Source organism: Agelaius tricolor, unplaced genomic scaffold (assembly GCF_023055355.1).
Source record: "Agelaius tricolor isolate 1412-34295 unplaced genomic scaffold, bAgeTri1.0.p SCAF_5, whole genome shotgun sequence".
NCBI classification, from domain to species: domain Eukaryota; kingdom Metazoa; phylum Chordata; class Aves; order Passeriformes; family Icteridae; genus Agelaius; species Agelaius tricolor.
Genome location: NW_027269265.1, coordinates 52,013,772 through 52,038,750, shown reverse-complemented (window position 1 = coordinate 52,038,750; position 24,979 = coordinate 52,013,772). Strand labels below are relative to the sequence as shown.

General features: G+C 45.6%; 2 protein-coding genes and 1 long non-coding RNA gene across 3 annotated transcripts in view; 1 reads left to right on the top strand and 2 right to left on the bottom strand.

Annotated features, from left to right (window-relative positions):
- The window catches only part of SWAP70 (switching B cell complex subunit SWAP70), a 36,117-nt gene extending 33,553 nt beyond the window's left edge, over nt 1-2,564 (bottom strand). The window contains exon 1 of the mRNA XM_071427959.1: nt 2,375-2,564. Within this exon, the coding sequence (XP_071284060.1) occupies nt 2,375-2,473 (99 nt within the window). The 5' untranslated portion in view covers nt 2,474-2,564. The remainder of the gene's footprint in view (nt 1-2,374) is intronic.
- LOC139590383 (uncharacterized) lies at nt 2,554-11,197 on the top strand. The gene is made up of 3 exons (XR_011679324.1): nt 2,554-2,692; nt 7,399-8,392; nt 10,184-11,197. It is a non-coding gene; the product is annotated as an uncharacterized lncRNA (long non-coding RNA).
- A 2,412-nt stretch (nt 11,198-13,609) lies between these two features.
- Nucleotides 13,610-24,134, bottom strand: WEE1 (WEE1 G2 checkpoint kinase). Its single transcript, XM_071427958.1, has 11 exons — nt 23,382-24,134; nt 21,126-21,334; nt 20,564-20,630; nt 20,308-20,480; nt 19,274-19,395; nt 18,547-18,693; nt 18,060-18,155; nt 17,893-17,978; nt 17,624-17,794; nt 17,387-17,532; nt 13,610-14,960 (listed from the first exon to the last, which is right to left on the bottom strand). The coding sequence occupies exons 1-11, from the start codon at nt 23,946-23,948 to the stop codon at nt 14,810-14,812; spliced, it is 1,935 nt and encodes a 644-aa protein (XP_071284059.1). The 5' UTR covers nt 23,949-24,134; the 3' UTR covers nt 13,610-14,809.
- Nucleotides 24,135-24,979: the final 845 nt, after the last annotated feature.

Below are 24,979 nucleotides of genomic sequence, written 5' to 3'. Positions count from 1 at the left end.
TCTTACTGAGAAGGGAATAGTTCAGCAGGTTACAACACTGCCATTCTCACAAAGCAAAAAGGTTTTAAAAACAGCCATTCCACTCAATTATTAAGCATATTTTTCTAATGTCATAGATCTCTACTGTTGGTCTCCAAGCATCATCAGTGCTCCATTTCACAGGAGTGCTGTATCTTCCTCATGATGATGAGAAACATTTCATTGGGAAATACCTTCTAAGGACAACACAGTCCTATCTCTATCATACAGGAACTTCTCTTTTGCTGTCCTGCCTGCCCTTTTTAATTATGTGGGGCTACTGCCACCCTGCACACCTTTTCTCCCCAGCAGGTCCATCAGTTCAACACCTCAGCATTTGCCACAAAAAGTCTGTGTAAGAACACCCTCTACTCCCTCCTGAAAACTAATTCTTGGTGGCCACAGGAGAAGGTGGCAACCTCATTTCAGACTTGTTTCTGCACTCACAGATCCTCCACCAGGCACTTCCCACAGGACTAATTATGGATATTGATAGAATATTAATTATTCCCACAAGAATAATTAATAATTAATAATTATGTCACAGACAGAACTGCACAAACACACAAAGCCCTGCTTTTTTTGATGACACTGTACCAGCCCACCAGCACAGTGGCAGCTCCTGTAGCCATCTCCTTCAGGCCAGCACCTGAGTGTAGGAATGTGCCCTTCACTGATGGAATGACAAAATTATCTTTTGTCTCCTTAAAAAGGAAAAAAAGCCCAGAAGTCTCTCTCCTCAATTAGCTAAAAAGACATCTCACAGGACCTTAGGGACTTCACCTCAAACTTAAGGATAACCAATTAGACAGATGCCAAAAAGTCCTGCCTAAGCAATTTACTAGAAAAAGAAGACAACAAGGGAACTAATCGCTTTTGTCAGGTGTTTTACCAGGAGCAAGAACCTCTTACACTTAGCTCGGTTTTTCTCTGTAACGAGCTTTGTTATTTTGCCTTTTATTAAAACTTTTCTGTTTCCAACACTGCCAGAGAAGCCATACTGCTGATTTTATACCATCTGAAGTAGCTGAGCTATCTCAGGTGTGATATAGATGTCCAAGAGCTTATAAGACCTAGCTCGAAGAGACCATTCTATCGCCTGAGGTTTTGCAGTGCCCTGCACCACGACATCTGCAGACACTCTCAGGTGAGTGCGTGGAGCACACCAGCTGTGGTGGGCAGCATGACAGGAAAAGAGAATTCCTATAAAAAGCAGGACGATAAAAACAAAAAAAAAGGCTTCTCTGCTACTTGTTTCAGTTCATCCTGCAAGGCTGGAACACAAAGATTCACTTTCATTGACACCCAGGACCTGCACACATTTTCAGCCGGAGTTCACAGCCAGGTCTGGCGTCTGGCCCGAATCCTGCCCCGCAGTCACTTCTGGCCGATTCCGGCTCTATCTCGCAGCCCCATCACCCCAGCAGAAGAAAAGGAGAAGAGGAACAGGCTGCTTGCAGCACGCTGCCAGCTCCGGACCCTCATTACATAATGCTAAAAATAAAGTCCGTGAGCTGGGCTGGTCCGTGAGCGACCAGCCACGCTCGGGAACAGCACCCAGAGCGCGGCCACTGTCGCTGGTGGAGTTAATCCCACAAAAGGCACAAACCTCGGCTGATTGCTGCTGCCCACGCAGCCCCAGCGCCGAGCACAAGGACCCACAGTCTCGAATGTCAACAGGTGTTGCGTTCTTATTCAAAATATTTATTTAGCCAGATTCCTGCTATTATTCCCAGGCCAAGACGGTCCCATAAAGCAGGGCCAAGATGGGACTGGATTCAGCGAGCTGCCTGAGAGCTCTTTTAAGAGCACAAACACTACTTCAGCATATAAGCTAAGGAAAGAATGGCACAGTTGGAGCCTCTTGACTAATTCTCCTGTTTATATCCAAATAAGAGGGCACTGTGGAACCTCTCTCTCCCCTTGGCAAGCTGTGAATTTCACTTGGACGCAGCCAACCCCTATAGATAGGACCTTGTGGCTACCCCACAAAAGATTTTGGCCAGAAAGGGTAGCAAGGACATGTGGTTGAAAGCGGACCAGAAGCACAACAAGGGTTTGTGCGCTGACATCCCGGGGAGGACGGAGCGGAATGAAAATCAGCCTGCCCGGGCTCCAGGACGGCTCCGCGCCAGCCGCCCGCGGGACGGAGGTGGCCGGGGCCCGCAGGGACAGCGAAGCCGTGGGACGAACGGCGGGGAGAACGCGATTTTCAGCGCCCAGAGAGCCCCAAAGCGAGCGCCGTGTGCCCCCAGAGGCAGCAGGCGGGTCCCAGCCCGCGCCCCGTGCCCGCGGCGTCAGCGCTCGGCGGGGACCGACCCCTCGCACCCCACCGGGCTGGCCGCCCCCCGCTTGCCTTCAGCTGGGACTTGGAGACCTTCCCGCTGCGGTCGAGGTCGAGGGCGGTGAAGGCGTGCCAGATGGACTTGAGCAGCTCCTCCTTGAGCCCCACCATGGCCGGCCCGCTCCCGGCCCGCGCCCGCCGCCGCCGCTGTGCCCCGGCCTGCACCGGCCCCGGGGGCGCGGCCCGGCCCCGCTGGCACCGCCCCGGCAGCCGCGTCCCGCCCCGGCGGCTGCGGAGCGCGGGGGGGGCGGCCCGCGCCCCTCAGCGCCGCCCGGCCCTGCGGCTCACGGCCTCGGTCTCCGGCCCGCCAGGCTTCCTCTGCTGCCCCAGGTCTGCCTTTTATTCTTACTCGGTAATGCACACGGTTAAACGGACAAGTGCTGGATCCTGTCCCTTTCAGTTTATTCCTGACGGCTCGGTGTAACATGGGTGCATAAATTAACATTGGTCGCTTTCGTGTTCTTCAGCACAGTTAAAACGCTGTTCAGGGTTTTCACGTCAGGTGAGATAGTAAATAAAACAATAAAAAATTGTCATTGTGACATGCTACTGGAAAGATAAAATAAGCATTACATGGTAATGCAGGCTGTCATGAATAGATCAGTGAGCCTGATACTTTTCTGTCTTTCCAAATAATTCCCCCCTTGAAAACTGTGGGTTTTTGAAGAACAGGAATGCAGTTGAGTCTGGGAATGGAATTTATGAAAGTCTCAGGTCCAATGTTCCCAGCAGGGTGTAGCTCACAGCAAGGAGAGCAGCTTTCCTCTTGGAATTTTTCTGTCCCACAAACAGCTCGGAAGGAAGGCTGTGCACAGCTGGAGAGAATGCAGTGCAATCCCAGCGCAGGGGGACAGCTAAAAACTCCTCCTGCTCCACTGCCTCCAGAGCTGAAGCCAGGCAAAATGTGACCAAGAGGAAGGAGTTGTGTTGTTGGAAGTTTTTTTGAGAGTTGTTGGGTGTTTGGGGTAGGTTTTTTGTGTTAAGTCTTCTTTAATGCTGTGGGATGGGAATAAGCTCTAGTGAGGGCAGGAACACAGTTCCTCTGTGCGAGGACTTCAACAGAGATTATTAAAATAAATCTGTGCATAATTTCTTCTGCATATTATAGGAAAAGAAAATTATTTATGATGTATTTGCTGTGATCTCAATGGTCTTTTTTCCATATATGGAGTCCCTATAGTTTTGGCTAAGTGTTGGTGTTGGTTGGTCTACTTAGCCAAAAAAAAACTTCTTTCTCTCCCCAAAGACTGGCTTTGGAGAGAGAAATGGAATGGCCTTTTTGTACCTCTTGATGGATGTCTTCAGCATTTCATTCTGAAGAGCAAATACCATAAATCATGTCAGCAGCACAGCCAGGATCCAAACCCCAAATGCACTGGAGACCTAGGCCCAAACAGGAGCCACACACTGAGAGCATCTCTGTGAGCTCACTTTGCAGAAAAGGACAATGGGGGAGAAGTGAGGGACGGTGGGCATGGTCTTAGAAGGTGCAAAACTCTCTAACGTTTATTGACTGACAGAGGATGAGAAATAGGACTCCTGCATGCACTATTTCCTGCAATTGATAGGAAAGTTCACACTTTTCTGTCTCTCTGTAACCCACAGACATTGCTCCAAACACTGAGACCATCATTCACAGAACCCAGCTCATGATCACTTGAAGGATTTATTTTCACAGATTTCACACAGAACCATTAAGATCCCAAACTCAAGACACATAATAAACAGCACGGGGAAAAAATTAGGTTTTGCCCAATTTTAGTCTTCAGCCAATTGCATCATCAGAACAAAAATAGCACTCCAAGTGAAATAGTTCTGGCAGGTACAGTTTGACAACTGTTTTTGTACAAGGTGGTGCTGGTGTATTGTGATTCCAGTAAGAAAGGCACTCAGATTCTAAAGTGTCACTTAAAATACCATTTATTGTAGCCAACATTATAGTGGAGAGAACAGTGCAGATAACCTTACATTCCTTCAGGAACCCTGGGCTGTCCAGCATCAACCAGGTGCAGCACATCATGAACATCCTGCCTATGGAGAATTTACACCATTTTGGTCATTCAAGATATTACAGGAGTTTTCTCCAAAGGGACAGCTCTACACATTTTTTCCTATGGCCAAATATAAAACATGTTCACACCAGAACCCTTTGCTGCCATTTTCAAACGAACTGCAGGGCATGCAGGGGTTGTCATTGCAGGTACCATGTAGGACCTGCCCAAAAAATCCTGTGGGACAATCAGCCAGGGAAATTGTCCTCCATGGGTCTGGAGGCCAGGCTGGACAGACAGCACAGCTCAGCACAAGCTGGGCAGTCACAGACCTAACTTGCATGGATCACTGATCCTCCAGGAACAGCAGGCCAGGAGCAGGGCAGGTGAGCAGGCAGCAAAGCCCACTGTAGGAAATAATTCTAATTCTCATAGGTGATAAATTATAAGATTGGTTTCCTCTATGTGATGGAGACTATAATCATCCACAGATTTTTATTCTTTAGAGATATCTTTTAGAGATGTTATAGCCTCCCAGTAGCACAGTCAGTTGCCAAACACAATCTGCCTTATTCACTGAGCATACCCTAACAGCCTTTTCGCCCTCCTTTTTCCCAACCTTTTGCTCCATAATTTATTCAGGACTCTGGAATCCACAAATAATTATTTATGGTCTTTCCTCAAGATGGATACACTGAACTAAATTATTAACATAAAAAATTATTTTGATAAAATTTCCTAATGAATCTGATTTGCTAACATTATAGCTGTTACTATTACCAGAAACATCTGCCATCTTAAAATACATTATCATTTCCCCAATTAGAAGACAGCTATTCCACTTAAGAAGGAAAGAGACAACTTTTATATATGCAGATAAGTTAGTAGCTGAGCACCCACAAGGTCATCAGTAAACACAGAAGACCCTTCCTAAAGTGCATTAAAATACAGTTAGATTCAGTGAAAAGTCACTAAAGAAAAGCAATTAATGTTAGTTCACACATGAATCTTCTAATGGCAGGGACTTAATCTCTGCTTTGAACAGAGTTCAGTGATTTTTTTTGGCAGTTTGGATTTTTGGTAAAAACAATAGAGTGGAAAAACAAAATCCAAACTAAATGCTCCACAAATTGTAAAAAAGAATGAAACCCCACCACACCCACACATTTAAAAACCAACCAACCAACAACAAAAAACCAAACAACCAATCAAACAAACAAAAAACTTCCAGGGGAAAAAAAAAAACCAAAACACTAAAACCCTGTGTGTTGCTTTTCATTTTCTCTTCCTTCTTTTTCTGGCTTCTTTTACTCCTGATTTAAATGACATGCTAAAATCCTTTGGCAGAACAGGATTTGTTTTCCACTCAGAATATAAATAGTCCCATTCAGGTCACTAGGTTAGCGGTCCATGCTTAAATGTTTCACTAAAATGAGTGGTTTATACAAGTCTCAGCTGCTCCAGCACTTGGCAGGTTAATCAAGAGATGCTTACAAGTTGTGCATAAACCTAGATTTTATATGGCCATACTCATATTTAAATCCTCAGTGTTTTATAGGATTGAACTAACTGAGAAAAAACAGTTGAAGTGAAGATCATATTTAGACAAACTTGCTGTGGAAAGAAACCTTTGTTTTTTATGCTTACCCAAAATAGCTTTAACAAAGTTACAGGACTGACTGCATCCACACCCAAAGTGTGAGCTATTTTAAGGAACCCTTCTATTTTGATATGCTAATCTGGATCTTTGCTTATCAAAGACTTTACATTCTGAACCTTTGAAGATAAGATTGACATGTAATGCATTAACCATTAATTAACAGCAATCACACTTAACCAAGAACCCTTGATAGCACTACATAAACTCTAAATTGCTTGCCTGGTACAAAAGCAAGTTCTGATGCAACTTCACATACTTCTGCTTTTCCTGAAAGTTGTCTGAGAGCTCAGCAACTTCATGTAAAATCTGTGCTTATTCTAATTTTGTTTCCTCAGCACAGTAAAAAACATGACTGAGGGGAGGGAAGACTGGCTCTGTGAGTCTCACAGGGTGACTCACAGTTTCAGGAAGGAGCTTTAGTCAGACCCTGCTGAGGCTCAGCCTTGAGGGGTCAATCACTTTTCTCTTGGTCCTCTTTGCAGAAGCTTAATTACTCCTTGTTAGCCAAATAATAAGTATTTGTCAGGGAAGTTCTAACCAGAGGAAAGATTACGCACTTGAACCGTTACTAATTTTGTTTTATGCCACTGAGTCAGTTAAACTGACATCAAGGAAAGAATTCCAGCACTTCAGTTCTCTGCTCATTGTTAGCCCGGGAAAATCTTCCCAGCCTTGGCTAGAACAGTCATTTTCATTCTCCACAGGAAAACTAAATGGAAGCAAACAGAAATTGAAGACTGTTAAGGCAGCTTTGCAGCAAACTGTGTTTCCAGTATCTGCCACTTGACAGCAATGTTTCAGGAGAAAATAAAACTGAAGCAAATGCTGGGGTTTATTATCAATGTGTTAGTTTCTGAATAGACTTCTCCTGCCATAAAAACATCTCCAGGAAACAGTGGGGGAGAGTGTAAAAAGCAGTAAGTATATTTGACATAATAGCATGACCCAATCCTCAAGCCATCTGAGGAATTTGTCTTTTCTTTATTTTAAAATACTTCAGTAGTTTTAGATGAAACAAGAAGCAGCATTAGATGCTGAATCAGAATGGCAGTTTAGTCTCTCCTAGGAAAAAAAAAAAAAGAAAAAAAAAGAAAAGAGAAAAAAAAGAAAAGAGAAAAAAAAGAAAAAAGAAAAAAAAGGTGATTTTTCCATTCAATTCTAAGACTTTCAGAGCCATCTCCAAAGGGATTACAGCAAGGCACAACTATTTCACTATAGTTTTCTACTATTTATACACATGTGCACAATACATGCATTTTTATTTAAACTTCAGAAAACAAACATAATGTAGGGGTAAAGCATGAGGTTACTTTTCAGTTCCTCCCTGGTAACACACTTCTTACTCTATACTTTCAGCTGATAAGGTATTTCTCACCAACTTACAGGATTCACTATGGAGAACACCATACCACAGACACCTTACCTGCAGAGAGGAAGAGGAAATTCAGTCCCATGTGTGCTGCAATATCCCATCTTTTGGAGTGGAAACTGGAAAGAGAAATAGCCAATGGAAAAAGGCATTTAAGCAAGGTTAATGTAGAAGAAATTCAGTCAGAATCAAAGAATCTTCAGTGTTGGAAAAGAGGATCATTGGGCACTCCTGTTAACCCAGCACTGCCATGTTCACCACTAAACCATTTCCCTCAGTGCCACATCCACATGGTTTTTGACTTCCAGGGATGGTGCTTCCACCACTTCTGTGGACAGCCTGTTCCAATGCCTAACAACCTTTTCAGTGAAGAAGTTTTTCCTGATGTCCCATCTAAACCTCTCCTGGAGCAGCTTGAGGCCGTTCCCTGTTGTCCTGTTGCTGTTACCTGGAGGAAGAGCCTGATCCCCACCTGGCTACAGCCTCCTTTTACGCAGTTGCAGAGAGCAACCAGGTCTCCCCTGAGCCTCTTTTTCTGCAGGCTGAACACCCCCAGCTCCCTCAGCTGCTCCTCACAGGACTGGACACAGCACAGGGGGACAATCCCTGCCCTGGCTCTGCTGCCCACCTATTTATGACACAAGCCAGGATGCCCTTGGCATTCTTGGCCACCTGGGCCCACTCTGGCTCATGTCCAGCCCCTGTGGACCAGCACCCCAAGTCCTGTTCCCTGAGCAGCTTTCCAGGCACTCTGCCCACAGCCTGCAGCACTGCCCGGGGTGGTTGTGACCCAAGGGCAGGACCTGTCACTTCACCTTGTTGAACCTCATACAATGGCCTTGGCCCATCAATCCAGCCTTGACCCAATGTCTACAGGATCAAAAGGAGTTTAAAATCCCCTGTGCTAAGGCATGGATCAAATATATGGGGAAATTCTGCCCTGAATCTAAGTAGATGAGAATGGAAAGAGGCAAGAGGAAAGAGCTGCAGAGGCAGAAACATCTCCTAAGGTTGGTGACACTGCTAAAGGTTGGGAATAGCAAGTGTTTCTCCAGTCCCCCCATCCCTATCCTCTGAAACACCTTGCCTAAAATACTTTCACTAGGGGTGCCTTGTGCTGTCTGTAAATCAACAGATGAACAAGATCTCCTCCATCAGGATGCAGGCTGAACACGTAGAATCTTCCTGTGTATAAATTCAGCAACAGCAGCAGGTTTTATGTCCATCAACTCCCTTGTCTGGCAGCAATCTGAGGGATACACAGGAGATCATTAATCAGAGTCAGCCCACTTAGTCTGCTTTCATCTTGACTCAAAGAGAAATCAGTTTAGACCAGCATGATAATTCAGATGTCATGCTAAATGTTCATATTGTGTATTGTAAGGGAGTCAAATGATGGGCAAAAGGAAGCTCTTTGAAGCCAATGCTTCAGCTTTTTCAAGACTATCCAGAATCTCAAGTTCATTTTTAGGCATGTACAACCTCAGATCTCTGAGCAGCATGTTAAACAATAATAAATTGCTTCCTGTTTAATTAGGCCCAGCAATATTCTCTCCTCGGGGCACCTCCCTTTCCCCTAGCCCAATCCCATTATACTTTGGGAAGACAGAATCTCCATGCAGTTCCAGCTCTCAGCCAGAAGCAGTTTCCTGAGTGCTGTCCTGCCCAGTTTCCTCCTGCTTTCTCTGTGCCGTGTTTCTGGAGCTGAGAACCTTCGCTGGGCTCAGCAGCTCCCTCCGAGGGTTCCAGGCTTCCCTGGAGGAGGGAGGGCTCAGCAGGGCTCAGCCTGATTTCACTCTGCTGGCCATGTTTAGACCCAGCTCCTCAAGCCCAGTTACAGCAGGGATATTTGGAGGTAGCACACACAGGGGTTTATTAAACACATGCACACATTACACACCATACATTCAAACACATGGACTAGGGTGCCCTTTCCAAGTCTACACAGCCAAAGGGGTGACTGGGGATGGGCAAATGAGAACGCTCTTACCTGAGCTACTGCTGCCACGAATGCTCAGTCACTGCTGCAGAACAAGACAATGCCTTCTAACAATCAGGATCGAGTGTCACACCAGCACACAAACACTTCAAAGACAAAACTCAGTGCACAGTTAACAATTCTGTCCAGCAGGTGTTGCTGGAGACTACAAAACACATTCAGGCAAGGTCCAGCTGGCCAGCTTTTGGGAAGGTGTCAAACACATGGTGCTCCACTGCCCCAGATCTGCAAGGACAGGGTGCCTAAGTACACTTCTATTCATGAAACTTTTCAGTGTTATAAAGTAATGCAAGCTGTGACACTGAAATCAAACTTTGGAATATACAAGCAGTGCCTAACTCCATTTCTAAGTGGAGGTAAAACTTCCAAAATAAGCAACTTGACAGGAAGATTTCAGGTTCTACATTTTAGTGATTCAGATCCACTCCAGCTAATAGGGTAACAGGATACTTGGAAATTGAAAAATGAACCCAACAAAAACTATGAGGAAACCCTAGACAACTGCTGTGTGGGGATGCCTCCCAAAAACAAAACAAAAAAACATACAAAAATGACCTCCAATTGTATTTTGACAGTAATGGCATAAACAGAATTTCATGTAGTATTTGAACACCAGATGTGATTCAATATTTTTTAAAATATACCATTTATGATTCAATTCAATTATTTAGCCTGCAAACCCATCAGTATTTTTACAGACAGTGGAAAGATTTGAATTGAAAGATGAATTATCCAAACAGTGAATCAGTCCTTGATACTTGAAATTAATTTTTCTGTGTTAAATGGTGTTGTGTCTTTACAGGAAACTGGGTCTGTAGGAGCTTTAGTCCATCACACCACCCACTTTTTGGTCAGAAGAGGCAGAAAGACTGAGCAAGACAATGCAGGTGGTGTTGTCCAGTAATGCATCATTAGAAGATGGAGAAGACAGAGCAGACAAATGTCTAGAGGAGGTGGGGGTATGAAATACCTGCTTTCAAGTATTTTTGCATTCACTTTGAGTTCTTCATGAAGTCATGTCATCTGATCAAAAAAGTTAAGCTTGGGAAATTTAAGCTAGATGAATTCAGGAGAAATATGGTTAAACATTAAATGTAGCTATTTTGAAGCACGTTTGCCACCCAACTCTAATGCTTGCTTCTTAGATTCAGCTCAAGCTTTCCTCTCCAAGTGCTGAAGCTCATCCTGTTACACTGTGCTTGGCTGAATCTCAGCTAATACCCAGCTACATTTTTGTGACAGGTGAGAAGCTCCTCCTTCCACCTGCTCAACTACAGATAAGTTTGGCCCAAGCCTTCTTTCTGCAATAATTTGTAAGCTGCCAAAATTACTGTAAGACTGTTCCTATTAAAAAAAGAAACCCCCTTCAATGTCAGTAAAAATAGATACCACTTCTTACTCAGTAAACATCTGAATCATGAATCACTGGATGCTGGGAATATTCATGGGAAGCATTAACACACACTTCCCAAATTCTCTGCTCCTTCCCACCAGCCACTGTTGCAGCCAGGATTCACTGCCTCACCACCTGCATCAGAAAGGCTTATGAAAACTTGAGATAAAATTTCACGATTCATACTGCTCCCATAAATCACTTTAGAACTCTGAGATGCCTTTTTAAATACTGTCCTTGGCACACAGGAAAAAATTAAAACATCTAAAGTCACTTCAGTCCTATGGTTTAAGCAGGGCACCCCTTCAATGGCACACAAAACCTGTGACCAGCACTAGAATAGACCCACAGAATTTTTTAGGTGGAAAATACCTTTAAGATCATGGAATCCAGCTGTCAACCCAGCACTGCAGAGTCCACCACTCAACCACGTCCCTAAGTGCCACATCCACACAGCTTTTAAATAACCCCAGGGGTGGTGACCCCACCACTTCCCCTGGGAAGCCTGTTCCAATGCTTGACAACTGTTTCAGTGAAGAAATGGTTCCTAATATCCCATCTAAACCTAACCTGGCACAACTTGAGACTGTTTCCTCTTGTCCTATGTCTTGTTACTTGGGAAAAGAAACTGACCCCCACCTGGCTATTATCTCTCTTCAGGCAGTTATAGAGAGTCATAAGGTCTTTCCTGATCCTCCTTTTCTCCAGGCTAAACACCCCTAGTTCTCTCAGCTGCTCCCCACAGGACTCTCCAGACCCTTCCCCAGCTCTGTTGCTCTTCTCTGGACTCTCTCCAGCCCCTCAATGTCTGTCTTGCAGTGAGGGGCCCAGAACTGGACACAGCACTCGAGGTGTGGCCTCACCAGTGCCCAGCACAGGGGACAATCCCTGCCCTGGTCCTGCTGGGCACACCATTGCTGATCCAGGCCAGGATGCCATTGGCCACTTGGCTCATGTTCAGCCTGTGTTGCAGCACCCCCAGGTCCTTTTCCACTGGGCAGTTTCCAGCCACTCCTCCCCGACCTGTAGCCCTGCCTGGGGTTGTTGTGGCCCAGGGAAAGGATGTGGCACTTGGCCTTGCTGAACCTCCTGCAGCTGTCCTCAGCCCACTGAGCCAGCCTGTCCAGATCCCTGTGCAGAGCCTTCCTGCCCATTGAGCCAGCCTGTGCAGATCCCTGTGCAGAGCCTTCCTGCCCATTGAGCCAGCCTGTCCAGATCCCTGTGCAGAGCCTTCCTGCCCATTGAGCCAGCCTGTCCAGATCCCTATGCAGAGCCTTCCTGCCCATTGAGCCAGCCTGTCCAGATCTCTCTGCAGAGCCTTCCTGCCCATTGAGCCAGCCTGTCCAGATCCCTCTGCAGAGCCTTCCTACCCATTGAGCCAGCCTGTGCAGATCCCTGTGCAGAGCCTTCCTGCCCAGTGAGCCAGCCTGTGCAGATCCCTGTGCAGAGCCTTCCTGCCCATTGAGCCAGCCTGTCCAGATCCCTATGCAGAGCCTTCCTGCCCATTGAGCCAGCCTGTCCAGATCCCTGTGCAGAGCCTTCCTGCCCACTGAGCCAGCCTGTCCAGATCCCTGTGCAGAGCCTTCCTGCCCATTGAGCCAGCCTGTGCAGATCCCTGTGCAGAGCCTTCCTGCCCATTGAGCCAGCCTGTCCAGATCCCTGTGCAGAGCCTTCCTGCCCTCCATCAGATCATCACTCCTGCACAACTTGGTGTCAAACTGAGGGAGCTTTCAGTCCTCTCACCCAGATCATTGATAAGGACATTAAACAGGACTGGGCCCCACACTGACCCTGAGGATTCACCACTGGTGGCTGGCTTCCAGCAGGATAGAGCTCCAGCCACCACCTCAGTGGGCCCAGCAATCCAGGCCATTCTTTACCCAGCCACAAGCACAGCTTGTTTGCACAACAATGCCTCTACTCCTGGTGCAGGCCTCTGAAAATCCATGATGAGGAGCACAGAACTGTAATAGATATAACAGAGTTTTTACACTGTAGAGATAGAAAGGCTTAAGTTCACTGATAACCCACCAACTGGAATTTCTGACTGTTCAGAAGTATGCTTAAAGGTCTCACTTAATGTAGATGAACATTAAAACACTGCAACAAACCCATATATTTTAAATTCTCTCACAAACAAGACAAGGCTATCTTATAAAGTAAAAACCTAAAGGTACTTCAATGTATCAATTTTTTAGTTATCAGTAAAATATCAGTATTCAAATACCCTAGACCAATACTCTGAATTACACTGTCATATGACTAAAACTGAGAACTCTTAGTTATTTTCTGCTAATTACAAAGCTGAATTTTATACTTTATACTTTCACAATAGACAGACCTACTAACCCTTTATTTACTGTGTCTCTCTTCTTTACATGTACCTCCATGCCACAGAACATGCCATCACTGTGTTCCTGAAATATTCCAACTCCTCCCACTGTTGTCTTCCCAGCTTCTAAATCAGCAGCTCTCTTCCTATTCTCAACAGTTCCTGCATTTTCCCTTACCTCAGACCCAGCTATTCCTTCACATAGTTTCTATTCCTCCACCATCAGTCATGGGTTCCACTTCTTCCAGGGGTTTCATCTTTGCCAGTGCAATACCACTCCTGAGGCTAGACACAGACTGCTATGGACACTAACACATGGAGTAGGATCCTTCTCTCCTAACTATCAGCAAGTCTCTTATCTCACTCAGTCCCACCCTCAGGAGAGGGAATCACAAGCATCAGGCATGAGTGGGAAGCAGATCTCATCAGGACTTGCCATAGTATATTCCCAACTCAGTATTTTATTTCTGTAACTACTAAAGTTAAATAAGTGTTACACAATATTAAACAAACAGAACTTTTAACTTTAATATTCAAATTCAACACTAGTAAGAACAAATAGAGCACAAAAGGGAAACATTGTTTTAAGTAAAATGAATGAAGAGACAAGCCAGTAATCAGAACAGTTCTTCTGTCAGCCTAGGTTCAACATCAGCATTGGTTCCATGGCCACATTCTGTTCCACATATTGGAACTTCAGACTGAATAGTTAAGCTGTGTCTGCTGGCATCCCAGACTGCAGTTTCTGTATAGTACACTATAAGCATGATCAAACTTATGTACATAAACAATGAAAAACAACCTGAACACACTAAACAACTATTTACAAGTATTCCAACATAAAAAAACCAAACATACAATAGCCTCAAGAATGGGCAACTGAAGAAAATATGAACATTCAGAGAACCTTATTAGAAAGTAGAACAAAACATCAATAGCCAAGACATTAACAATTGCACTACACTAATATAGAGTCCAAATATTAAATTGGTGCATTTTTTCACAATGCACTAGCTTTGAGAGAAAAATGCTGCCTTCACTAAAATGCAGCTTACATTTGTTTCACGTAATTGCTTGAACAAGAAGCCTATTAACACAAGAATGATTGTTTTAATGCTACAGTTTACAGCAAGGACATTGAACTAAAAATAGCAGCAGTTCCACATGGCACTTAATTCCACAGGTTCCTAAGCTGTGGTTTATGCAATGCCTACAAAGTGCTCCCAGTTGAATACACAAATAAAATTCACAACAAAAGTCTACCTGACATCAGGTACATTGACTGTAGGTGGCCTTAAAGCCTGTCTTTTAAAATTTATTCCCCTCTGCTCCAAAAAAAAAAAAAATTAACTATCAAAGTAAGGCCCCCTCCCTCCTTCTTAAAAGATTAGGGATATTGCTTCTTATTACAATGCTGTAACACTACAAAGCAGCACACCACTATAGTGGTTAACCCTGGGACAACGTAACATCTAACAGTGTAACCGAAGGCGTATGGAGTAACATCCAGGATCCTCTACAGACAGGAGAGTAACCGAGTCCACCAACCCCAATGGTGAATGCAGAACCAGCCATAGGGTACAAGTGAAAACCAGAAGCGATGGCTGTCAAACTGGTGGTGCTGACTAGGGGACAAGGAGCAGGAGCTGAAGGCTCCCTCAGTTGCCCACTGTGGCGGGGCAGAGGAGCTGCCTGCCCCGTGCTCAGTAGATGGTGAGGCTCAGGGAGCGGTTCATCTTCTTGCCGATGAGGCGCGACGGGCGGCTCTGCGTCGTGGAGCGCGTGGCCATCCTGTCCGTGAACAGCGCGCGCTCCTCGGCCGCCGCCTTGGCCAGCTGCGCCTTCTTCAGCTCCCTGCAACACAGGGACACGGCTCAGCACAGCAACAGACAGCAAACCAGATACAGCAGGTCAACACCCATAACTTTAGGTCACTTTTAGGTCATACTGAGAGCGTTCTGATTCACATCCCCCTGTTTACAACCAGAGGGCAGAGGTGGCGTGCTCATTACTTGTGCAGATGTTCTTTCTTTTGAAAAGCAAAGGAAGGAAATGAAAAATTCACACAACTCAGATTCTGAAATCTAGCCTGCTGAAAGCAGCTCAGCACTTCAATTACCAGGACACAGGAGGGTGCTTTTACCTCCTAGCACAAGGCACGTGTTAAGTCAGAGTTCATTACTGAGGCTTGCCCAAAGGAAGCATATTCAGCCACACCTGAACTTCTGTGGGAGACTCAAACACTAAGATGTACACAGGTGTGGGTAACTGGCAACAGACAGCTCAGGAAGCATCCTTTCCCTTTTGCATACCCACATCAAAAGCTGATCACCACCTCCACATTTTTTGCCTAACAAAAATGGGAGCCTGCGAGGCAGAGTCACTGAAGGCAGCACAGACATTGCCCCTGTGCAACATTCTGCCAACTGCTCTGTTTCAGAGAATTACCAATACCCAGCCTGAGGACAAAGTTAAATCTAACTCAGGATAAAATTATAAAGTAGTCCAACTAAAGAGCACAGTTATCTTTATAAAGATTCCCCCCATACACTGCTTTTCTTCTTTCTTCAAATACTGACATATGGCTAAAGCTCAGCCTCCCCCCATACTCTCTTCCTTCCACAATCCCAAAACTATCCACTAAAGAACTTTCTCTACTATAAGAGTATTTGTAATCTCACTTCACACCTGGCTGCAAAGCAAAATCAAATTTTACAAAGCTTGCTGCACACTGGTGTAGGTGTATTCAGTTTTAAGCTACATGTTTTAGTTTAATAAGCAATTCCCATTATTGTAAGACAAAGTATTATTCATTGACACCCATGCCCCATCTAATCACCCCCATATTATCATTGTGCCAGTTCACTGTAAGAGAATGCAACCAATTTTCAGTCCTCTTCCTTGTGAACATCAGTCACAAATACACACTCATGTGCTCGCCCAACCACCACACCACATTACCAGGAAATTTAGTTTTACAATATCCTTCCACTCTTCCCTAGAAGTCTTGAGTTCTTGCCTAGAAATCTTGAATTCTTCCTTCCTCTGAAGAGGACAACACAGTAGAAAAGCTGAGTTGCCTTAAAAGGATTTTTTTCACTGAAGATGACTTACACACAAAAGTGGTATTTTTAATGGTTCAAATACACAAGTTTAAGAAAACAAACCCAACACAAAATACAGTCCCCCCAAACTACCTGAAGTATTTTATGAAGCACTTTATGTAGCCACACAACATTAAAAATTACTGTGGCTAAGTGTTGTTTTTAAATCATTCTTGGATTTACAAGGATGTATCCTTGTTGCCAGGCCAGAAGGAATCTTCACAAAACACTAGCTTTGCATTTTTCTTTTTCAAGCAAAAAGATGTTGTCTTCATATAAGCAAGCAACTTACCTCAGCAAATCTGCCCTTTAGCAACCTGCACAAATTATCTGATTATTCTTTCAATGTAATTCATAATATTATAAAGATAACGAGCTAATCTAGTACATCTGGCTGTGGTCAGACTAGCAATGGCAAGATAACCAGGTAACACTGGAGTGAACCTGAACATGAAATTAACATTTCATTCAAGACATACCACTCAAAAAGAAATCAGTGATCTATATATTCCCTATAAAAGCCTGCCCATTATGCATAACACGTGCAAAGATAACTGTAGTGAAAGAGTCAGATGGCTGCTTATTAATTTACTAACTCTTTCCCCGAAATTCAAGCAGAAATCAGACTTTCCTAAAGGGAATCTCTTTTTCCATGCTTTAATTCAGAGTGAGTGTTTGAGCAAGGGGTAAGACAAGATGACCTCTGGACACAAATGATTCTCTGGTGACCCAGTAACACTGCTGTATAGAGGTCAAATTAGTCCAATAACATTCCTGATGTGCCATTCCATTTAGGTTAAAAACAGGTCCTTTAAGTCATTTTCCAACATTTCAACAGACAATGACCTAGGAAAGCACCGACTCAAATCATACAGATGTAAGCTAGGCTATACCTGTCACAAATGTGTGCACTGTCCTGAAACAGCTGTTTAAAACCATAATGTTTGGTATGCCTTGAATACTAATAGTGCTCTTCAGATTCCCTTAGAGTGTTCAAGAGTTCTTTCTGTGGAGAAAGTTCCTTTAAAAGTTCCATGACCCACTTTGCACTCTCAGGTACGCACGTGCATACAGATTTGTGGATCTCACCCACAAACAAGGACACTCCTGTTTTATCATCACTTCACTCTCAGGTAAGAACCTGTTAGAAGTAAAGGACCCCAAGGACCTACTTACTTTTGCAAGAGGGAGTTCTTGAATTTTTCAGCGTTCAGCTCTATCCGGAGCTGCTCCGCGCTCTTTTTTGCGGCAGAGAGAAGCACTGAATGCTTCACTAGTGCCACAGCCGAAGGCCTTTTCTCTGGATCAGGATTAATCATAACCTTGGGAAAAAAGAAAACAAGGCATCCTTGTTAAGGCCAGCAAGACAATAAATGACACTTATCAGCGAGCCACTAGTACAGGAGTTCTTACTTTTAGTAAGTCTAGTAATTCTTGAGAAAGCACTTGTGGCAGTCTGGGCAGCTTTCCTTGCCGGATTTCATGCCACTGGTCCCCATTGGTTGGAAGAGGTTCAGCACCAGCAGCACAGACAACAGTCAGAGCGAGAGCAAAAATATCCGCTTTTGGCAGGTGAGTGTAGTTCTTCAAAAGAAAAAAGGAAAAATAAATTTACAATTTTTCCCCCAAAGGAAACAGCATGCAGGCCTAACATCACTGCTTCCCACAAACAGAACAGTTACCTCTTGTAGGACTTCATTTGCAAGGAAACGGCTGTCACCTTCTTCCACTTGAGGACTAGAGACTCGAGTTACGTGGCCCAGGTCACCTGCAAGGAGAAAAGAAAGTTACTTTTCAGATGACAACGAGATGATGCAATTCTTTTGCACATAAGAGTGTTGCTTCTCACCTATTTTAAATATGACTCTATCAGATGACCAGTCATCATCATCACCTTCCTCTAGAGTTATACTCGGGACTGATGTTCTAGATATGAAAATGTTACCTGAAAAAGAGCAGAATTGTTAAAACAAACATTTCCGTATTACTTCTACTTGACCTAGTTTCACTACAGTTTGCTTTAGCCTCGCAGAAGTTTTATTTGTATATAAACCCTGTTCAAAGAGTGAGAAGCTATAACTGATTCATTGTGGCCCCTCTGCTGGGAAGGCAGCCAAGTGTTATGCAAGTAGAGTCAATTACACAAAAAGGACCCAAGATAAACTCAACAGTTTAGGTCTGCTCGCCAATTTTATAACTGACATCTTTGTGCTCCTATTCAGAGCTTCAGGGAAGAATTTACAGTTAGTAAGGTGTGGCTAACTGTTCATTTTTCTACAGCAGATTAAATGAACTGAGCAAGTTGTCAATAGAGAGTAAAGTAGTTACAAACTTACTAGGTTTGATATCCATGTGTACCAGGGACATGGAATGAATGTACTTTAAACCTCGAGCCACTTGAAGCAGCAAGTCCTTCAGTTCTGGTTCAGTAAAGTAACGCATATTCCTGTAATTTTCACTTATGGCATCTGCTAAACTGCCACCTGGAAAACCATTAAAAAAAACAAGTTATACTTTTGCATCAAACAGCTGACAAAGTAACGAAAACTAGCTCCCCAAACCAAGTGAATATATCACAGAGAACTTGCTGGCAATATATAGTAAGTGTAAAATATGGTGCTGTATCCTCTTTTTAGCCATATAATAATATGATAAAATTCTTTTCTCCTGCAGTTATCACACTAACAGGATATCAACACAAGGGAAAGGGCTCTCTCTTCCAAATCTCTGTCAGGGCATCAACAATAGCAAAATGCTTCAGAATCAAATTTAATCTCCTTTTTGATGGAAACTCCAGCAATTTTCTCTATTCCAGCTTGTACTACTGTACAGAAGAAAGAATAGCTCTTCTGCTCACAAACACCTCACAGCACTTCCAGTATGCTTGAACATGCATGACTTGGTCTGCAACTTTGTACAGTTTTTGCTTCATCCATCTGATATGCCTTTTCCAGAAAGGAATATCAGTCACTTGAGAGAAAGACAGCATGAGCTATGAGTAGGGTTATCAGTTCCTAACTAGTGTGAAGAGCTTGTAGATACCTGTACATCTTCTTTACTTACCATTGCAATATTCATTCTGTATAAGCATGTGATCATCTTCTGCCCATGCAGAGTAGTACCTCACTACATGGGAATGCTGTCCCAGAACTGCATGTGCATAGACCTCTCTTAAAGCATTCTGCCTGTTAGTCACACAAAACAACAGCACATGTGAGTGTTGTGAGGTGAAATTAGTACCATTTCTTATTACAGTAAGTATTTCTAATTAAAATCTTCCTATTCAATTCTGTGGCACCCTAAGCTGGATTTGTACTTATGTCCAAACAGCTAAAATTATTTACATTATATTAAAAGACTTAATCTATGGAACATCAGAAAAAACAGTTTGGTGTGGGAGCCACACTTCCATTACATACTTGGCAACCGATAGCAATAGCAAACTTTAAGATGCATGACTGAAGCTCAAGGCAAAAAATATAAGTGCTCATAAGCCAAGGGTTTGACTGAACTCAACATTCCCTAGACTGAAAGTCTGGTATACAATTTTGTGCAACTCAGACTTTGGGTGTTTATATTATAACTATCTGAACACACTATTGTGTGTTCAAATACTTATAAACTATTCGAACAACTATTCCCCACACTATTGAAGTGTGGGGAAAAGTCCTGAATCACAGGCTCATTCACAAATGCCAAAAAATACCCCCAAACTGACTTAAATCATCTACATGCCACTCAAGGTGACAAGGATGAGGACTCAGTTGGAAATAGTGCCCTCCTTCCATCTCTCAAAGATGACCTTTGCAAGGGAGTGTTATTGTCACTTTGAGAGCAATCTGTTTCCACACAGAATACTGGGACAGACATCTGACAGGAGTGAGGCTAATCAGCCTTTCCTCCCCAGTACTGCACAGTACCTGAGGAGTGGGTGGGGAAGAAAAAAATCAAGTGGCTTCAAAATTGTATCTATTTTACATTTAATTCATGTTTGTTTTGTACTTTCCTCTTAAATGCCTTCTCTAGACACCAACACAAAGAGCCAAGAAGAAACACCAAGAGAAGACTTTTAAGTTTTAAGAGCAGGAAGTACTCACTCGTCCACTGAGCCAGCCAGGGGTTTCTTGGATCGTTTTATTGCATAGATGCAGCCATCCAGCCTCTTCACACACTTAAACACAGAGCCAAATTCACCAGACCCAATCTTCTCCAATTCATGGAATTCGGTTGCATACCGTGACTTCATGTTACTTTCTGTTATTGTTATCCTCTGCAAAGATTACCAAGGAAAACATTTAGATCTGCAGACACACAAACTGCTGAAATTAGTATCAAGGTTTAAAGATGGAGTACCTTAGCAGGTCTCATGGCTTCCTCTTCAGGCTCTCCATCACTTGGTTCCATGTCCTCCCCACAAGAGCTGAAATTCACACCAGAAATAACATGGTTTAAGTAAACTTTAAACTGAAGCCCAGAAGCTGTTGAATTTTTCTGAGAGCTTGTTCTTTTATTCTATCTAATTGTAGTTAACTAATTGAACACTAGACATCCATAAACATAAACTCATAAAATTGCCATGCTAATATCTTTGTCATTTCTTTCTTCACATTTCACACTTGTATTTAATGCATTTTTTTCCTCCTGAAGAAAAGACTGTGCATGGCCCATTCCATGAGAGGAAAAAGACCAGCACACAGCCTAGTCTATCCTCTCTGTACAGTAATCAGAAGATCTAGTGCTAAATGATTATTTCATGATATCATGCCTCTTGAAGCACATCCTTTAAGAGCTGTATTATACAATACTAACAACCTGCAAGCAAAAACACATTCTTAGAAGCAATTTGTAACAAAACTTTTGCAGCCAAAAGTAGCTCTAAATACAAGTTTAACAAAGGAAGCCACAAGTCACTCACTCATTCCAGTGTATCCTCTTCCTCCTCCGACATTTGCCATCAGAGTTGTGAAGGAACATGGAGTCAGGAGTGAAGGGATTGATGTTCACATGAGGTGTTTGTCTAAAATCATCTTCTTGCTTCTCTGATTTCCCAACATTCATAAACAGTGAGCCCCCTCGAAGTTTGACTGAGCTGGAGCCTAAACCTTGTGCTTTAGAAAGCAAACTCTGTATTTAAAAAAAAGAAACAAAACAAAAATATTTATAGTCATTTATAGCCTTGACATTGCCTCAGACATTCAACAGTCAGGTCGTGCCTGAAGCCATCATTACAGTATTGTCTAATTAAAGTTAGCATCAGTTGTTTAAATAGCTGCATTTCCATCAAAAAGCCTTTCTAAGAAACCATAATGCTTTGTACTCTACACAGAAACAGTTCAAGCAAACAAATACTAAAATTATTTTTTAAATGTAGCAAAGCTGATGATGAGAGTAACCTTTTTCTGTCTTTAATCATTTCATCACCTAAACTTCTTGGACAAATCTTTGTCCATTAAATGAACACAGATGAAACTCAAGGACAATCCTGTATTGTATCACTATGATTTGCACATGCATGATGTGAAAGCTAAATCAGACATGAAATGATCTTTGGTTTCTACAAATTTAAGTGACAATCTTAAATAGCAAATGCAACATTTAATATTGATGCACTGGTGCATTTTCTGAGCCTACAAAAAACGGTTCAAGAATTGGCAGCATGGCTGCACTACCAGTTAAAGATCCAAAACTGATCATCTGGGTGGTAACTTGCCAGACCAGGCATCTTCCAGACACATAACAAAACCTCTCCCAGTTACACTGGGAGTTACACTGAAAAGTCTGCACCTGAGTCTCCTTCAGGTGAGGATACAAGGATGACTGGATCACAAGCAGGAGCATCACCTTATCCTAACAACAAAATAAAGACTTGACAGGACTAAAGCCTAAACCACCACAGGGAAGAACACTCAGTACCATGGGAATCTCAACTGCAATCCCGAGTCTGCCCTAGATGAAAACCTGTTCTTCTCAGGACATATTTCTGTACTTCCACTGGGTACCTGAACCAACTGATTCTTCCAAAGATAAGCTATGTAGAATTTGGCCACCTAATTTAAGAATCCCACTGAAGTGCTGTGTTAAGAACTTGTTTCTAGTATCACATTCCACAAAACTTTTGCAGCTCTGAAGCGTCTGCCTCTGACAAAGTGTAAAATCACCACGAATTTTACCTTTTACAAACTTGTACCACTGATTTTCACCAGTGAACCCTCACTGGAGATTGAAGCTGTAGAAAACCAATTAAGAAGGAAGCCTTCCTCACACCTTAAGTCAGTTGTTTTCCATCTATAGCCTATAGACCCCTGGGAGATTATCCCCGGGGATTATCCCAGGATTACTTCTAAAGGGCTATATGAAAAGTAATGAAGAAAGGAAGCCAATTATCACTAGATTTAAATTCGCTATACGGGATTTTACACAGCGTCGAGTTCAAAAGTTGAAATGCCTTCCAAAAGTCTGCTATTGACAGAGTTAAGAGCTACTACCCATCTCTCCCTCTACACTTTGGACTCCCCCAGTTTCCCAGCACCGAAGCGATTCACGTTCGATGCAGGAGGACTGCAGAGGCTGAAGCAGCGCTGGCACACGGCAGCAGCGCTCCAACGCGACGGGATGGCAGCAGCGCCCGTCAGAATGGAGCAGCCTCTGAGATCATCGGGCCCAGCCCATGACCCAACACCGCCGTGTCACCCAGCCCACGGCGCTAAGAGCCATCAGTCCATCTTTCCTTAAACAAACACCTCCAGGGACGGTGACCTCACCACCTCCCAGGGCACTCCATACCGATGTCCAGTCACCCTTCCTGTGAAGAAATTCCTCCCAGGACACGCCAGCTCACCGCTCAGGATCACACCCCAAGCCGAGCTTTAACTTTCGGGCGACACCCCCACCAACCAACGCCCACTCCGCACTCCAGCACGCACTTCGGGACCTTTAACACTCCACGCTCGCACTTTTCAAACACGCCTTCCACAAAACACTACCAAACTCGGGAAACTTTTTTGTTTCTCTGTGACTAACACCTAAGTAAGCGGCTCGCCCCGTGCCCGTGTCCCGTCGGGAGGCGGCGCCGCCCGGCCCCGCCCCGCCCCGGCCGGAGCCCCCGGCGCGGTCCCGAGCGGCGCCCCCGCCGTTACATAACGGACCGGCCGGCCCGGCCCGCCGGGCTCACCTTGGGCGTGTGCGGCGTGTCGAACAGGCGCAGCTTCCGCAGGGTCTTGTGCGGCGGCGTGCCCGGGTAGTCGGGCAGCGGCGAGCCGGGCTCCTCGCCCCGCGCCCCCCGGTACCCGCCGGCCGCCGGGTGCGGCGGGGAGCGCTCGCAGCAGCGCCGGCCCTTGTGCGGGGCCAGCGGCGAGGGCGAGTCGAGCAGGAAATAGGCTCCGGGCGACTTGACCGGCGAGGAGCCGAAGCCTTCCTCCTCCCACGAGTCCCCCTCGTCCGGCAGCGGCGCCGCCGCCGGCTCCATCTCCTCCTCCTCCTCCTCCTCCAGCAGGGGCGGGTCGCTCCGCGCCGGGGTGCGCGCGGCCGAGAGCGGCGAGTCCGCCTCCTGGAACGCCGAGTCCTCGCCGGTGCTGTTAGCGCTGCTGCTGCCGCAGCCTTCCTCCTCCTCCTCTTCCTCCTCCTCCTCGCAGTCGCTGTGGCCGCTCAGGAACAGCAGCTTCTGCCGGATCGGGGCCGCCGCCCGCCGGGCCGAGACGCGCCGCGGCGGCGCCGCCCGCTGCAGGCTGAGGAAGCTCATGGCGGCCGCTCCGCCCGTGCCGGTCCCGCTGCGCTGCCCGCGCTCCGTCCGCGTGCGGTGCCGGTTCGGCTCGCGCTGCCCACGAACGGCCCCGCCGCGCGCCGTTCGGACTCCGCGGCTTTCCCGCGACCGTTGGTCACGTGCCGCGCACGCCGGCCAATCGCGCCCGCCCACCGGGTTTGAAAACACGGCGCGCGGGGGCGGGGCCGCGCGCGGCCGCGTCACGGGCCGCTTTGGCGCGAGCGGGGGGGCGGGGTCGGGCCGGGGCCCCGCCCCGAGGCGGCCGCGCGGACGTGTCCGCCCGTGAGGCGCGCGCCCGGCGCCATTTTAGCCGCGGGGCGGCCCCGCCCGGGCAGCGGGAACCGCCTGGAGACGGCGTCCGGGAGCGCCAGGAGCACCGCGGGGACAGCGCCCGCCCCGCCCGGGCAACTCCCGGGACACCGCGGGGACAGCGCGCCGCCCTGCGGGACTGCCGCTCCCCGCTTCTCTGCAGCATGGTCTGGCTCCCGTAGAGTTGCTGGAACTGAGCGCGCCAAAATGTCCATAAAAATTATAATACAGTATTTAATTAATTAATAATAATAATAATAATAACACCTTCTGCGCCAGTGAAGGGCGCGTTTTTCCTTTCCAAGCGCAGCCAGTCCATTGCTGTACTTGCAGGAGCAGCACGCACGTGGTTTAAAGGGCCGGGGCGCAGCAGCCGCAGCGCGGCCCGCGCCGTTCGCTCCCGTAGGACGCTTCCAGACGGACACTAGGACACTTCCAGATGGACTCGGCCCCAGCACAGCGAAGGCCGTGGATGCTGTCATCATCCCTACGCGTACCACCACTTTGCCTCTTGGCTTCGTTTTCTGTCGGGTTACACCCAACAGATAAACCTGCCCCTTTCTTCTGAAGCACATCGCCTTAAAACGAGCCCCTTGGGTAACAAAGCGCGTGAAAAAATAGGGGTTTTCCAGCCCCGGGAGCCCAAAGGCCAGCTGGGTACGCCTGTGGAGCTGCTCTCCGGACTCGCAGAGCGTTCCCGG

What these genes read in the sequence shown, in the direction of transcription:
- WEE1 (XM_071427958.1), bottom strand. Translation starts at nt 23,948, where the DNA reads ATGAGCTTCCTCAGCCTGCAGCGGGCGGCGCCGCCGCGGCGCGTCTCG. An exon ending in ACACGCCGCACACGCCCAAG is followed by an intron (nt 21,335 to 23,381) that starts GTGAGCCCGGCG and finishes TTTTAAATACAG; the next exon opens with AGTTTGCTTTCTAAAGCACA. An exon ending in ACACATGGATATCAAACCTA is followed by an intron (nt 18,156 to 18,546) that starts GTAAGTTTGTAA and finishes GCTCTTTTTCAG; the next exon opens with GTAACATTTTCATATCTAGA.